The sequence below is a fragment of the Cydia strobilella genome, chromosome 6 (assembly GCF_947568885.1).
Source record: "Cydia strobilella chromosome 6, ilCydStro3.1, whole genome shotgun sequence".
In the NCBI taxonomy this organism is placed as follows: Eukaryota; Metazoa; Arthropoda; class Insecta; order Lepidoptera; family Tortricidae; genus Cydia; species Cydia strobilella.
Genome location: NC_086046.1, coordinates 1,670,148 through 1,684,769, shown reverse-complemented (window position 1 = coordinate 1,684,769; position 14,622 = coordinate 1,670,148). Strand labels below are relative to the sequence as shown.

The 14,622-nt window shown below is 38.1% G+C and overlaps 1 protein-coding gene across 1 annotated transcript in view; it reads right to left on the bottom strand.

The window, feature by feature from the left end:
* Positions 1–4,500: 4,500 nt before the first annotated feature.
* Positions 4,501–14,622, bottom strand: part of LOC134741952 (somatostatin receptor type 2) — a 161,658-nt gene continuing 151,536 nt past the window's right edge. The window contains exons 6-7 of the mRNA XM_063674847.1: positions 13,010–13,041; positions 4,501–6,143 (exon numbers count right to left, since the gene is read on the bottom strand). Of these exons, the coding sequence (XP_063530917.1) occupies positions 4,841–6,094 (1,254 nt within the window). The 5' untranslated portion in view covers positions 6,095–6,143; positions 13,010–13,041 and the 3' untranslated portion in view covers positions 4,501–4,840. The remainder of the gene's footprint in view (positions 6,144–13,009; positions 13,042–14,622) is intronic.

The window sequence follows — 14,622 nt, the reverse complement described above, 5'->3', positions numbered from 1 at the left end:
ACGTGAGTCATCCTTAAGGTTGCATGTCTAATGTGTTTGTTTATGGCATTGACACTGTCATCACTCATCAGTGGCATTGTGTGTGACGTATTTATTTTTTCTGAATAGAACTGGAAAAAAACCGGAAAAAAAAAACGAAATTTTGTAAAATTCCCGAAAAAAACATTTGATTTTTTCCGGAATTTTCATCTTTACGAAGCTGACACGGAAACTAATGAAAACAAATGGTGTACCACGTGATGTTTGTTTGTCGAAGCTGATTTATCGTAGTTTGAATACTAAGTTTGTTTGTTCTTATGAATAATGGATTTAGACTTTGATTGTGCGGTAAACTTCATTATTGGTCTATTTATTATTATAATTGATACAGATTCTATCAGTTTCAATGATAAAGAAGTGTGGAAGTAAATATGAAATAAAACTATTTAATTGGATTATGTACATTATTACATTTATTACCCGATATACCTATTCTATTTAAATAGTCTTATTTTATGAGTAACTATTGCGGTAAGCGAAGACAATCTTAAGGCCGTTCCATCGGTTTGCCGAATTTTGATCGAATTTTGTCGGTTTTTATTTATTTTATAAACGTTACCTTACAATATCGAAATTCTAAAGCTATGAAATTACTATTTATGTTAAGATTGCTTTTTCTTCTTTTTTTGTTTATAGTATCACATAATAAATAACCGAGTAAAGTAGGATTAAAAGTCCGAGTTAGAGGTTACTTTGGGAATTAATTGTATCTAGCGAAGTGTCATAATTCGTGTATCGGAAGCTATGTTGTTAAAGATAATATGTAGTCAAAAACTACATATATTTTTTCCACATCTACGAATATCAACGCCTCTTAGGAAAACAGGATCATATAAGGAGATTTTTCGCCTTCTGGCTCAGGGAACCGCCTTAAGGATGACTCACGTTAGACCGGGCCGTGACCGGGCCGGAGCTTCCGGCGCTTCGTTTTCTATGGAAAGCATCACGTGATCACCTGTCATGTCATAGAAAAGTAAGCGCCGGAAGCTCCAGTCCGGTCACGGCCCGGTCTAACGTGAGTCATCCTTATGTGGAAGTCAACGTCAAATGTTCGTATATTCTGTTATTTTATTCCATAGACTAAAATGACATTTCATGCGGTACTAAGAAATGTCATGTCTTACACATGAAACGTCATTTTAGTCTACGGATTAAAAAAACAGACCTTAGGGTTTTAGTGTTTATTTTGGCATTTCCATATTCCATACACTGTTGCTTACTCGATACAGTTATCTTGACAAACACTTACACAAGTGACTATACAAAAATAATCCCTCTCAACACCCATAGAAGATTTTCAATTCCAAGATGTTTGCTCCCGATGCAAACTTTCAACCCATTATAACTTGTTATTGCGGATATGCCGGTTTGATTTGGATTAATGGAAGATTATCAGCCAATGATTAATGGCTAGTTATGAATTATAAATCTGTTTGGAATGAGATTAATTTGTTTGTGCGAAAATCTGCTTCGGCGTTACCCGATTAGGGCGTTGAGGAGTTACGAAATACATAATTGGTTGTTCTGCTTTCTGCTCCAAAATAAATAGCAAACGTTTCAGACACAACTATCCGGAACGCCTTTTCAGATTGCACCAGCATTACTGTTGCAGTATTGCAGCGCGACATTACTGCCGACTGCATTACTGCCACAAATTGCAGTCTATGTTGTAGCCCGGATTTTAGGGATTTGCGGAAGTACTTACTTTTTTACTCTTACAAAATGTCAATTCCGCCCGGCCTATCAGGTCATCGCCCTAAATTCACACTGCGAATGAACAGGAGGCCGATGCGGATTCAACAATTTTGATTTTGATATGATGCCCTTGACATGACGCCTAACGTCATGATGTCACGACTGACGGGGGTGTTGCGCGCACCAATCAGCAAGAGCGTTTGTCAAGGTCGTATGATAACAATATCAAAACCTTAAATTTGACGTTCGGATGTCAAATGCAACTGCATTACTGTTACGGGGTTATTGTTGCCGCCGCTGTCTGCCAATTTCCTTGAGAAAATGAGGAATGAACGACATAATCGCGGTAATGCGGCGGTGAACGTCACAACGTCACTCATTTTATCAAGGAAATTGACAGATACAGCGGTGGTAAACAACGTTGGATTAGTCATTCAGTTGCAGTTGACATCCATACGTCACCTTAAGAGAAAATTGTACGACCTCCTTTTTTATAGGTACAAACGAAGTCCCCATTTTCCTCCTTATTTTTTTTTATAACGGATGGTAAAAATTATAGATTTTTTTATGACAATTTGATGTATATTTCGATGTATATGAAATAAATCATCTTTATTTGCTTAATCTTAGCTATGCTATACAAATACTAATTTCTTTATTGTCAGATAACAAATGATCCATTTTTTTGGAATAACATTAAATGATTTATAAAAAAGCTTAATAATAAATGTTCGTAATAAATGAATTTTAATGTAGGTATTATGTAAATTATGTCCGCATATGTTTTCGCCGGTGAGTATTAATATAGGTTCTTATCTAGAGAGGAAAATGGGGATTATTAAGTCGTATGGAGAAATATAGTCATCTACTTTCTTACTTAATAAATTTTCGAATCAGAATCGGCCTCTTCATTCCTAGTTATGCACACTCATGGTGTAACAAAGTGTCTGTCGCCTGTCTGTCGTGATTGATCGCCTCGTGTCGCCTCGCGTTGCCTCGTTCCTGACCTTTGAATAAAAGTCTTTTCATTTCATGCTGGGTAGTTTTGAAAGAAGTTTTCTTGATAGTGTAACGATATGTAAGTTTTATTTGAGAAGAATATTTTTTATGAATACAAGTTGTAAGGAAAACTAAAAAATAAGGTTGTTCCTTGTTCTGCAGAAAATTGTTTCATAGAATGTAATGTTTGGCAGAATTTTCATTTCATAGAAAACATAAATTTTCACAAAGGATCGCAGATCCAACCTAACCTAACTTACTTTTTTGTTAATGGGTTCTACACAATGACCTTTTATCTGTACCTAAAAAGTTAACAGTTTTTGAAAAAAGTTTCTACGAAATAAAAATTCTGCGAAGCATTACATTCTATGAAACAATCTTCTGTGAAAGAAGCGGACTCCTAAAAAAATACAGTAAAAGACGCTTAGGAAGATTCTGAAAACTACGTCAAAAACACGTATTAGAGTATTACGGGATCGTATTAGAGTTCGTGTAAGCTAACTTTGCATCGACTTAAATAGAACAAACTGACGGTGTGTCATTAATTCATTATAAACTTCATGTTTTCATATAAAAATGACATTAATGATGAGATTACCACACTTTGTCATTGCAAATGCTATGCAGAGTTAGCTTGGTCTGACTCTAAGCTAGTTTTCCTGAATTAATTTTATGTCACCTGTACTAAATGTATTTACACCTGTTTTTTTATGATGACGAAATAAAAATGATTGTTTGATTGATCGATTGATTGCAGTGAACTGGTGGGCCGATAGACTTACTGTTTACTTACGTCAACTTCACGCCAATGAACACTATATTCCTATTTCGCATTCAAAGCTAGAAGCTTTAAAAAATGATCTTTTTTTTTTTATGTGATATTCAGCAAACGAGCAGACGAGCCGCCTGATGGGAAGCAGTCATCGTCGCCCATGGACGTAAGCAACATCACAGGAGCCACTTAAGCATTGCCGACCCTTGAGAACCCTAAATACCCGCTTCTCGAAGAATCCCATGTCGTAGCACAAAGGAAATACCTCAGGAGGCAACTCATGCACACTCTGCACGTGGTAATACATATAATGGTGGTATTACATCAAATTGTATAAAACTATTTTCGATGATATCAATATCCAGAGAGAAATATGGGGACTATGTGGTGTGGTCGCCCACTTTCCCCTTAATAAATTGCCGTCAAAATCGGCCTCGATATTCCTAGTTATGCACACTCATGGTGTAATCATGCGTCTGTCGCCTGTCTGTCGTTATTGATCGCCTTGTGTCGCCTCCCGTCGCCTCGCGTTGCCTCGTTTCTGATCTTTGAATAAAAGTCTTTCGCTTTCATACAAAGTGAGTTAGGGTGTTTATATACTTACAGAAGCACGTATTTTTAATATGTAGTTATACAGATTTTTATAAAATATTTACTTTTATTTGTGAGCGTGACTAACTAAGGTCCTTTTATTATTTTCGTGTTGAATACATTCAATATTAATAAGTTTATAAAATTGTCTAAATTAGAAACCCCAATCGAATTTAACGCTGTTAAGGTACATAACCGTGATGCAATCCACTTTGTGCAATGTGTGGAACTTTAACTGGTGACATTATCAAAAAGATTACAAATTAATTGCCGTAACCAAGTGTCACTTGTTAATTAAGTTAATTAGTACAAGCGTTGGCTACAGCCAATTAGGTTTACGTATGCCATCAGCACTCTGTATACATTACCAGGATCAGAAAAAGGAGACAAAGAAACACAGCAAATTCACAAATGTAATTTAATTACAACTGAGACATGTGACAAATATGAATATTTACACGATATGTACATTTTTACATCCCCACTTACGATGACATACAAAACTACACTTTAATAAATTCATCGTTACAACCCTAGACCGAAACACCATTTTTACACGAAATTAAATTTAATGACACTAAGAGGAACAATTCGTATACAGCGGCGGTGCGGGACGGGGCTCGCGTCACGCACCCCCGCTTAATGAGTCCATCTCTCTCTATGTCTACTTTAGTCTAAGGAGACAATAAGAGTGTCCTCCTCAACGCACATGCTTGAGGTATCGCGGTCGCGCCGCGGCCGCACTCACATAAGGGAATGTGTGACCCCGTTGGGCGCCAGCAGAGGCGCACTTTGCCCCGGCGGTGGCTCCAAAGCGAACGCCTCACTAGGCACTGCTGAACGAGTGGTCACAGCCGTCGAAGCATCAGAACGGGATGGACCCCCAACTGGTACACAAAGACTTGCACGAGTCTCATTTAAAGCTCTCGCTTGAGCTCTTGCGTGTGCACCTCCTCGCTTCCTTGGAAACACGCTGTTTTCCACATGAAGCGTCGCGTTCACATCTTTCCCAGCCGCACACGTGCATGCCTTTAAGAAACTCTTCTTGAAGTTGTCTGACAGAAACGCGTAGAGAATCGGATTCATCGCCGAGTTACTGTAACTGAAACAAGCAGCTACCAAGAAAACTGTTACTGTTATGCGGCTGGCGCACTCTGTGGGCGGCGAGTAGATTAAAGCCACTTGAAACGCCCAATACGGTAGCCAGCAAAGCACATACACCGCTATCACCGTCAAAACCAGCTTCGTCACTTTTCTGTGACTTCGTTTCTTCTCTTTAGATTTATTCTTTGGTCCAACTGTCTTCAGCTTCCTGATGACAAGACAGTAGAAGACGAAAATAAGAGTCAGCGGCGCTGCGAAGCCAAGAGCGAAAGAGTAAAGAGTGAATGACGTCTGTCCTTTGTTAAACTCTCGTTCCGGCCAGACAATGTTGCAGGATAATCCATTCTCAGTAGGTATCAGAGTTGTGTACATGAAGATAGGTGTCATAACAAGGGCAGAAGCAGTCCAAGCGGCAGCGGAGACTACTCGCGAAACGAACGGTGTCCGTAAACGAGGTGCAGCTATAGGATGACAGACTGCTATATATCTATCCGCGCTCATGATACATAAAAAGATGCTGCTAGTGAACTGATTGATTCCTGTAGAAATCATGTAGGCTTTACACATGAATCTTCCAAAAGGCCAGGCTCGGAGCGACATAGTTGTAATCAAGAAGGGTATACCGATAAGGAAGCATTCGTCAGCGATAGCAAGATTCACGATGTACATGTTAGTGACTGTCTGCATTTTGGAATAGCGTAGAACCACGTAGATGACCAAGGTGTTTCCAAGGAGGCCAACGATACAGACGAGGGCATAGAGAACTTGGGTGACGACGTAGACGACAGGGATGTTGATGTTTGGGCAGTTTTCGAAAGCCGTGCCATTGTAAGTGCCATTTTCATCGTAGGTAAAGTTGCCGTTGCCATAGTTTTCGACGTCTTCGAGCTCCATGTTGATGATGAAGAAGGACTTGGTTTAGAAGAGATGAAGCAGATTTTACCTGGAAATAAAAAAAATACTGTTAGTAGGTAAACTGAAGACCTTGCATCACTTTAGGTGTAACAATGTGCAAGTTGCAGAACTTAAAGAACATTCTCAAAATTTCCGAAAATTTATAGAAACTTTTATAAGAAAATTCTCATGCAAGTGCATACAAGTGCGTTGTCCTTAAACGCTGATGACTGTTTAATTTAATTTTTACGTCACTCATTGACACGTATCAACTGCAATTTTTGAAATTTTTCTTTGGCACATTGATATTTAGGTGTGACAATGACGCTATAATAATGTGGAATATAATGGAGGTAGGTCCGATGTATCGGTTTTACTAGATAGTGCACCTTTTAGCTAAAGTAGAAACGATAGTGATAGAGCGATAGTGAAATAGTTTGTTAACTTTTTTGTGTCGGTAGTATGTAAAATAAACTTGATAAAATAATGCATTACGCTTCTGGAACGTAATGCATAAGCTCAGGTACTATTTCTTCAACAAAGTTGGGCACTTGCATACTTAAAGTCATAATCATAAAATACGTTATGCATATTTTCTTGTTTCAGCATAAGAGCGTTTTCACATTGTCCGATCAGATATCGGATGTCGGAAGGACGTAAAATGTAAGTTATATGTGTATCTCTGTATTTATTTATGCATTTAAAAAATCATGATTACTAAAAAATGATAAATAACGCTAAAAAGGCGGACTTAACGCCAATGGCACTCTCCTGCAGCTGTTTTTGTCATAGGCGCCTTCCGACATCTGATAACGGAATGGCGCTTCCGATAAATTCACCCATGTCGGAGCCCCCCGTCAGCTGTCGGACCGATAATATTTGTTAGTTGTATGTGTAGGCGTAATGCTTGTTGTAGTGTGCATGACCGCTAAAGGCGCTAAAGACCCCGCGGCCTGACTACGCGGGATTAGGATCCTACATCCGATATCGGATTAATGTGAAAACGCTCTAAGGTGTAAATATATTTATGACTTTAATAAGATGCAAACTGTCTCCATTACGCAGACTTGCAAGAAAAGATATTATCATCTCACAGGAAAGGTCCATTTCTTATGAAAGTTTTCTTGGAGATGTTAATTTGACCCAGAAATAAGAAATATAATTTTATGTATAGTAGTAACCATCATCATCATCATTGGCCTTCAACATCAATTAAATTATGGTTTAAACAGCGTCCCTAACACTGCGGCACTTACGTAAATGACTAGAAAGTCCAATGCGAGAGCGGCAGCCGCGACCGCATAGCGGGCAAGAGAATGTTATGCCCGGTGATGAAGGTGGGAAATCAGCGCGCTGGTGTCTTAGTTCTCGCCTAGTGTGAAGGAGGTCAAGCCATGCTTCATCGTGTGCAGCTGCTCCCTTGACCAGGGTTTTCCTCCAGTGGTAACCACATAACCGTAAACCGAACATTTCATCAAAATCTCCATTTCATTTGCCAAAAATGTGTTTATGAGGGCGTCCTCAGCTTGCTGGCGCGGAGCGGGGCACACACGCGGGTGCCAAATGTAGGTGAAATCCGTCGCACGCGTCCGCGCCAGTTAGCATTGCTCATATGTGGTATTTTATATAAAAAGGGACCTTATTGTCAATGGTACTTACGCCATTATTAACGATGCTTTGATATAAATACAATGCCGCGCGACGCTGTGCGGCGTAAGCGCCATCGACAATAAGGTCCCTTTTCATAGAAAATGCCCCATATTATTTTTCGCTAACCCGCTCACCCGTGTAAACGCACCCGCTAGTTGACGCCCTAAAATTGATATGGAACAAACGTTCAACCGGTCAATTCGAACAACGTAATAATTACTAGATACGAGAACAATACGAGATCTAATACATACGTTATAGTTTAGTACATACATACATACATATATGTATATATAGTTAGTTCCTATTTGTATATGTACTTGTTACTGCTGTAATTTAAGCTTGTACCTACTACTGTTTTTTTATTTAATTTTATATACTGTGACAAAAAATTACTTTTTATTTTATTTTTATTTTAGTTCTCAACTAATTATCTTATGCAGTTCGATTCGAGAAACGAATTATCATTTCACGCTACAATTATTGTGACGTTTTGGATATATCATCATTAGATATCCATTGGATGTCTAAGTAATATCTTAAAGGGGCTCACTGACTACCAGTCCGCCGGACGATATCGGCCTGTCAGTTGTTTGGAACTGTCAAATTTTTGTTCTAACACACAGGCCGATATCGTCCGGCGGACTGATAGTCAGTGGGCCCCTTGCAAATCTTAAAGAGATCATTCAAGAGGACATTCGGAATCGCGGAAATGTCAAATTTGACATGACTTTCTTAAATATCTCGTTATCGTTTCTGTTTCATATCTAGTGGATAGTTGATATCTAGATCATCGAATTGGCCCGAAGTACAGTACCTATTCACCCAGTTCTACACGGACAACGTCAACAGTAAAAACTAGTTAAGTCCCAAGTACAGTCGCCATCAGATATATCGGTGCGGCCGAGGGACTCAAAAATATCTCAACACGCACCTAGCGCCATGACAATAGAGGCGTGTTCAGATGTTTGTGAGCACCACGGCCGCTCCGATATAACTGATGGCGACTGTACAACATACATTCCCTTATGCAAAGGTGTGGTTAACTACAAAAACATGTGAACATCAACAATGTAGCCGTCCCGACTTCAGAAGTTTTTATTGTAATTAGTGTTTATGCATACAGGGGTTGTAGCACGGTACGATATTTGTATCACATCGTGCATTTCGCTTGTACTTGTATTGGCGTGGGTGAGGGTGTGAATAACATGATTAAAATATCATTCTGATGTCAGAGTACGTTCAAATTGGCCTGTCAATAAGTTCAATGTACGAGTGCCTCGTTTTGAGTCCAATGATTGCTACGTGGCGGGAAAATGCTGCGGGTTACGGCGTAGCTTCTGTTACTATGGAGTATTGTTATGTCGTTATTTTAAACGCGCTATAACTTTTAATTAGCTATTAATCATATGCTTTAGCACTTTGACTTATTGCCTGTCACGTTCTAACAAGTATGTGAGTGCGAAAGTGACGGACTTAGTGATAAGGGAACCATGCTGCGCGGGCTGAAGGTAAAAAAACAACAACTATTACATGCAAGCGTTCGCGGCAATATACATATAAGCAGTATAGTTGAATCTCTAGGTAGTTTAGTTATAACAAAGAGTAACTTATACTAGAGCGGTACTGTCATAGTAGATTTTGTAACCCCAGTAAATTCACTGCCATCTGTCGACAGACTTTGAAATTAAAAATGAAGATTTATAAAAAATACGATAAAATGTATTTAAATATGGACAAATGATTTTTTTATTTGCATTAATTATTTTTATATGATTTTGACCCATGTTCTTTCACTGGTATGCGTTAAAATTATAAATAACAAACTAAACAGTCAACGCCCTCTATACGAGTGTAGGCCAAAACTAGTGGCGCCATCTGATCGAGAATCAAATTTTCGTGATTTTCGAGGCAAGTTTTTTCCTTAGACTGTATCCATCTATTACGGAGTTATATCTATCTTTGGTTATAAACTGAAACGGCATATACGAAGGAAAATGTGGAAGACATCCAAAGCCCTGGCAGGGCTCCAGCGTCTTTTCAATCGGCACTATCATGATCCGGGTTTTTTGCAATTAATAACACGTCGGTCGATCAAACAAACATACTTTATATATGTATTACTACTTAAAAACACATATCAAAATATTTCGTAAAATAATTTGATTTGTTCCCTAGTTGGATAGATGGCAGCACCATCTCTCTCGCTATACCGTAATCCAGCAAAGGATTCGTATAGGTCCAGGGATGTTACATGTGCGCCGTGAACCCTTTAATAATAACCTACGGCTTCAAAAGAATTTCCTTCTGCGAGCGCTCCGATGGTAAAATGCACTCTAATAATGATACAGTAAGAGGTTTTAAAAGTGAAACGAGTAGTTTTACTAGATTTTCAAGAATACATAGGCTATACCTTGCCATTATCATAATTTCATAATTTTAGACTATAAGAGAACTACCTGTACATAGATTTAGAAATAAATTGATGAAGCTATTGACTGATAAAAGCTATTACAATGTAAAAGATTTCCTTTCTCAAGATATACAGCCAGATTTGTAGTAGTTTCTAGTTTTAAGATTTTTGCATACTAGTACAACCTGTATAGTACAAATAGCAGAATAAGCAACCAATTGTCACTTACCACCTAAGACACTATTGTACCTACTTATTCTTTGCAAATAAATACTTACTTACTTACTTACTTAGTTTACTTCGTAGCATACCTACCTTTTATTTTTTCTATTGTTTTTGACGTATTTTTTTTATTTTATCTAATCAGAATCAGAATCAGAACTGTATCTATACTTGGTTGCAAGTAAACATTGAAATTGAAATTAGAATTAACCTTGTCGGTTTTAATTTAACAATTTGTTATCACGCACGACTTTCACCTCATTTCGCATGCACCAATTAGCGCGAGCGATCTTCAAGTTCATATCAAAATGAGATAAAAACCGTAAAGGGGACCACTGACTAACAGTCCGTCGGACGATATCGGCCTGTCAGTTGTTTTCTAACTGACAGGCCGATATCGTCCGGCAGACTGGTAGTCAGTGAGCTCCTTTAAGATATTACTTAGACATCCAATGGATATCTAATGGATATCCCAAAACGTCACAATAATTATAGCGTGAAATCAAAGATAGATATAACTCCGTTATAGATGGATACAGTCTATGGAAAAAACGTGCCTCGAAAATCAAGAAAATTTGATTTTCGATCAGATGGCGCCACTAGTTTTGGCCTACACTCGTATAGAGGGCGTTGACTATTTCGTTTGTTATTTATAATTTTAACGCATACCAGTGAAAGAACATGGGTCAAAATCATATAAAAATAATTAATGCAAATAAAAAAATCATTTATCCATATTTCAATACATTTTATCGTATTTTTATAAATATTTATTTTTAGTTTTAAAGTGTGTCGACAGATGGCAGTGAATTTACTAGGGTTACAAAATTTACTATGACAGTACCGCTCTAGTATAAGTTACTCTATGGTGAAATGATAATTCGTTCGTTGATGTATTATAAGGACCCATTTGCATGCTGCCAAAAACAGCTAAAAAGGTTAGACCATGTAACTTTTATAATATCTATGTAAAACCCTTTTTATGTGCAAATGAATGATTATGATTATGAAGTTCTGAAATCTGATAGAGGCTTCTTGTTGCTTATTTGCCCCTTAAATAAAGGCGCCATGTGATTGTATTCAAATTTGTTCTTTTAGCAGTTGAGACGTTTAAATCTTATTTTTTTTTTGTGTTTTTCAAGGACTCCGCTACAAAAATATAGCTAATTCAAACGGTTGTAAATTCGTTACTTCAAAACCCCCGTATTGTAAGTAGTTACGGACTCGTGCCAAGCTCGTAAACGTAAAACTAATGTGCCGTTAACTTGTACTCGTCTCCGCTGTTCATTTTATGGATTCTTGTGATTGCAAATGTTGTTGTAATAATTTCGAACTGATGACTTTTTTGTTTAGAAAGGAAAGCGGCCAAGTTGAAATGGGACTGGGCTGGTCATGTCCGAATGCCGGATGACTTGTGGGCCAAGTTAACCACGGAGTGGGAGCCCCACGAGTCTAACCGGGGATCCGGCAGACCTCGTCGGCGATGGCGGGATAACTTGGACTCCTTCTTGACAGGCTGGCCGGATATAGCATTACACAGAGACGAGTGGAAAAAGAGGGGGGAGGCCTTTGCCCAGCAGTGGGACACAGTGGGCTCTGAATAATAATAATAATAGTTACATGTTGTTAAGACTTTATGGATGTCTCGCGCGCGGCGTATTCTAATTTTTATTGTAGGATATGAATTCGCTCTGGATTAGATATGTCAGAGTCTAAAGTGACATTTCTTCAACCAAAAACGTCACTTTTATCACTGACAGCTCATTGGATTTCCAGTGTTAAATGTGACCATATGTAATCCAGATCAAATTTGGATCGATAAACAATTTTGCTGTCTTGGCTACACACTTACTAAACAGATGTCGTCATTAGTATACTAAAAGCCATTTAGGACCACTTGCACCATCCCACTAACCCGGGGTTAAGCGGTTAAACCATTAACCCAGTGTCAAATTGTACTGGTAACCATGTTAACTCCAGGTTTAACCGGTTAACCCACGGGTTAGTAGTATAGTGGAAGTGGCCCTTACTTGGGTTACCAACCATTTTACTGCAGAAAAAAACAATATCAATGTCGAAAACCTGGATAATTTACATTTCTTGCAGCAATGCCTTCTCCAACGCTGTGCAGGATTTTTGTTACAACTGGAAGCCTATTCAAACTTACATTTAGACATGAAAATGATATCTAAATTGACATCTCATATTGTTATCGTTCACCCGTGAGTCTCGCTCGCGTCAATAGATGTAGGTACGGAGAAGTACGAGCGATATGCGCCGCGAATAGAATAGAATAGAATAGTTAATTCGTAAACACACAGACAATAGGCATACACTAAAAGAACATAGTGAAAATTATAATAATAATGATAGCTAAATGACATCATTTCGATATTGTTTTGATGTAAAATTGGTACCTTCGAATTGACCTCCAGTATCCTTACCGCGAGTTTGACACTGATATATTCGCTAGCGACTGCGCAAACTAATTCAGAATGCATCTCCCTCGTATTGATATTGGTGCAAGCGAGATGCGGTTGAGTTGACGCAGCCGCTGGCATTTAAGGCCGCGTAAAACTCATGGTAAGGGTACAGGACTGTTAGACCCAATGACAAACGATAGCACTTACATTGTTTGTATGGCGCGGACCCTCGGCAGACCCTGGAACAAGAGATACCATTCGTTATTCCTTTGTTACTTCGCTTTTAATGTTGGATGATTGACATCCCTAATGATAGCCGTTTAGTTTATTTTAGGGGCTTGATAATGACAGTTGGGCGTTATCTAGATAATTTCTTATCTAGATAATTATTTCAAATAAAATGATCTTAAATAAATTTATTAGAAGATAAATTCAATCACAAATAGTGCGTTGGCAACTTCTTTATTTAGAATAGAATAGAATAAAATAGAATGAGATTTTATTCGTAAGCAGAAACAAACAAGACATTACATTAAAGAAAACATAAAATAAGATTAAAGTGCCACGAAATGGCCTCATCTCAGCATGTTGCTGGTGACTTCCAGCGCTGATCTTCCGATGCCACCATCAGGTGAGAAGAATCACGAAAGGTAACAGACAAGAAGAAAAGATACATAAAATAGCATACAATGAACAAATAGTTAAATAAGAAAAAGATACACAGCAAGAAGATACAACATAACGCTTAAATTAAAAATTATTTATATAAAGCAAGCATCGTACTTATAACATAACAGTCAGACCCTGTATCGGTTATTTAGATAAATTATCTAGATAAAGATAACTGGCCTCGTTTGTTATTGAAGTAAGCTTATAATAATAAATTTATAGAATGTCACGTCGAATCAAACCGTCACACTGACACTGTACTACTGACATTCATCTTTTATTTAAAATCCCAACTAATTAAAAACCAGCCAAGTGCGAGCCGGACTCGCGCACGAAGGGTTCCGTATTATTACGCAAAGACCGGCAAACAAATCACGTTTGTTGTATGGGAGCACTTGAATATTTATTTTATTCTGTTTTTAGTATTTGTTGTTATAGCGGCAGCAGAAATACATCATCTGTGAAAATTTCAACTGTCTAGCTATCACGGTTCATGGGATACAGCCTGGTGACAGACGGACGGGCAGCGGAGTCTTAGAAATAGGGTCCCGTTTTTACCCTTTGGGTACGGAACCAACGGAACTTTATTGTTCACTTATTTAGTTGTCTTGTGGTCAAATATTGGAACGTAAAACTAGAAACTCAAATAAGCAACATCCTCTTTCAAAGTCCATAAACCGATCTACTGCAGTTTCCGCTGCGACTTGGTAGAGCATTCCGCGCCCCCGGCTATTAAATGTATCCGCCCTTTTAACCCAGAGAAAATATAGTTGTCACAATTATTTTGAACTTTATTTCAAAGTGGCATAGTTCAATTTTGCTTGTGACACGATTTTGTCTGCTAAGGGGTTAAAGCGTGTGCAGTGACTTGCAGTAAGTAGAAGGCAAAGGTTTGAAAGGTTTCAGTGGATTTTGTGCTTTTATTTGTTTTAGCATACAATACAGAATATTACTTGGGTAGGGCATTAGAGTTATAGCAAAGAGGTTATAATAGGATAGAGCGGTACTGTCATAGTAAATTTTGTGCCACAGTAAATTCACTGCCATCTTTCGACACATTTGCCTTAATTGTTTTTATATGATTTTGATCCATGTTATTGCACTGATACGCGTTAAAATTGTTAAATAACAAACGAAACCGTCAACGCCAT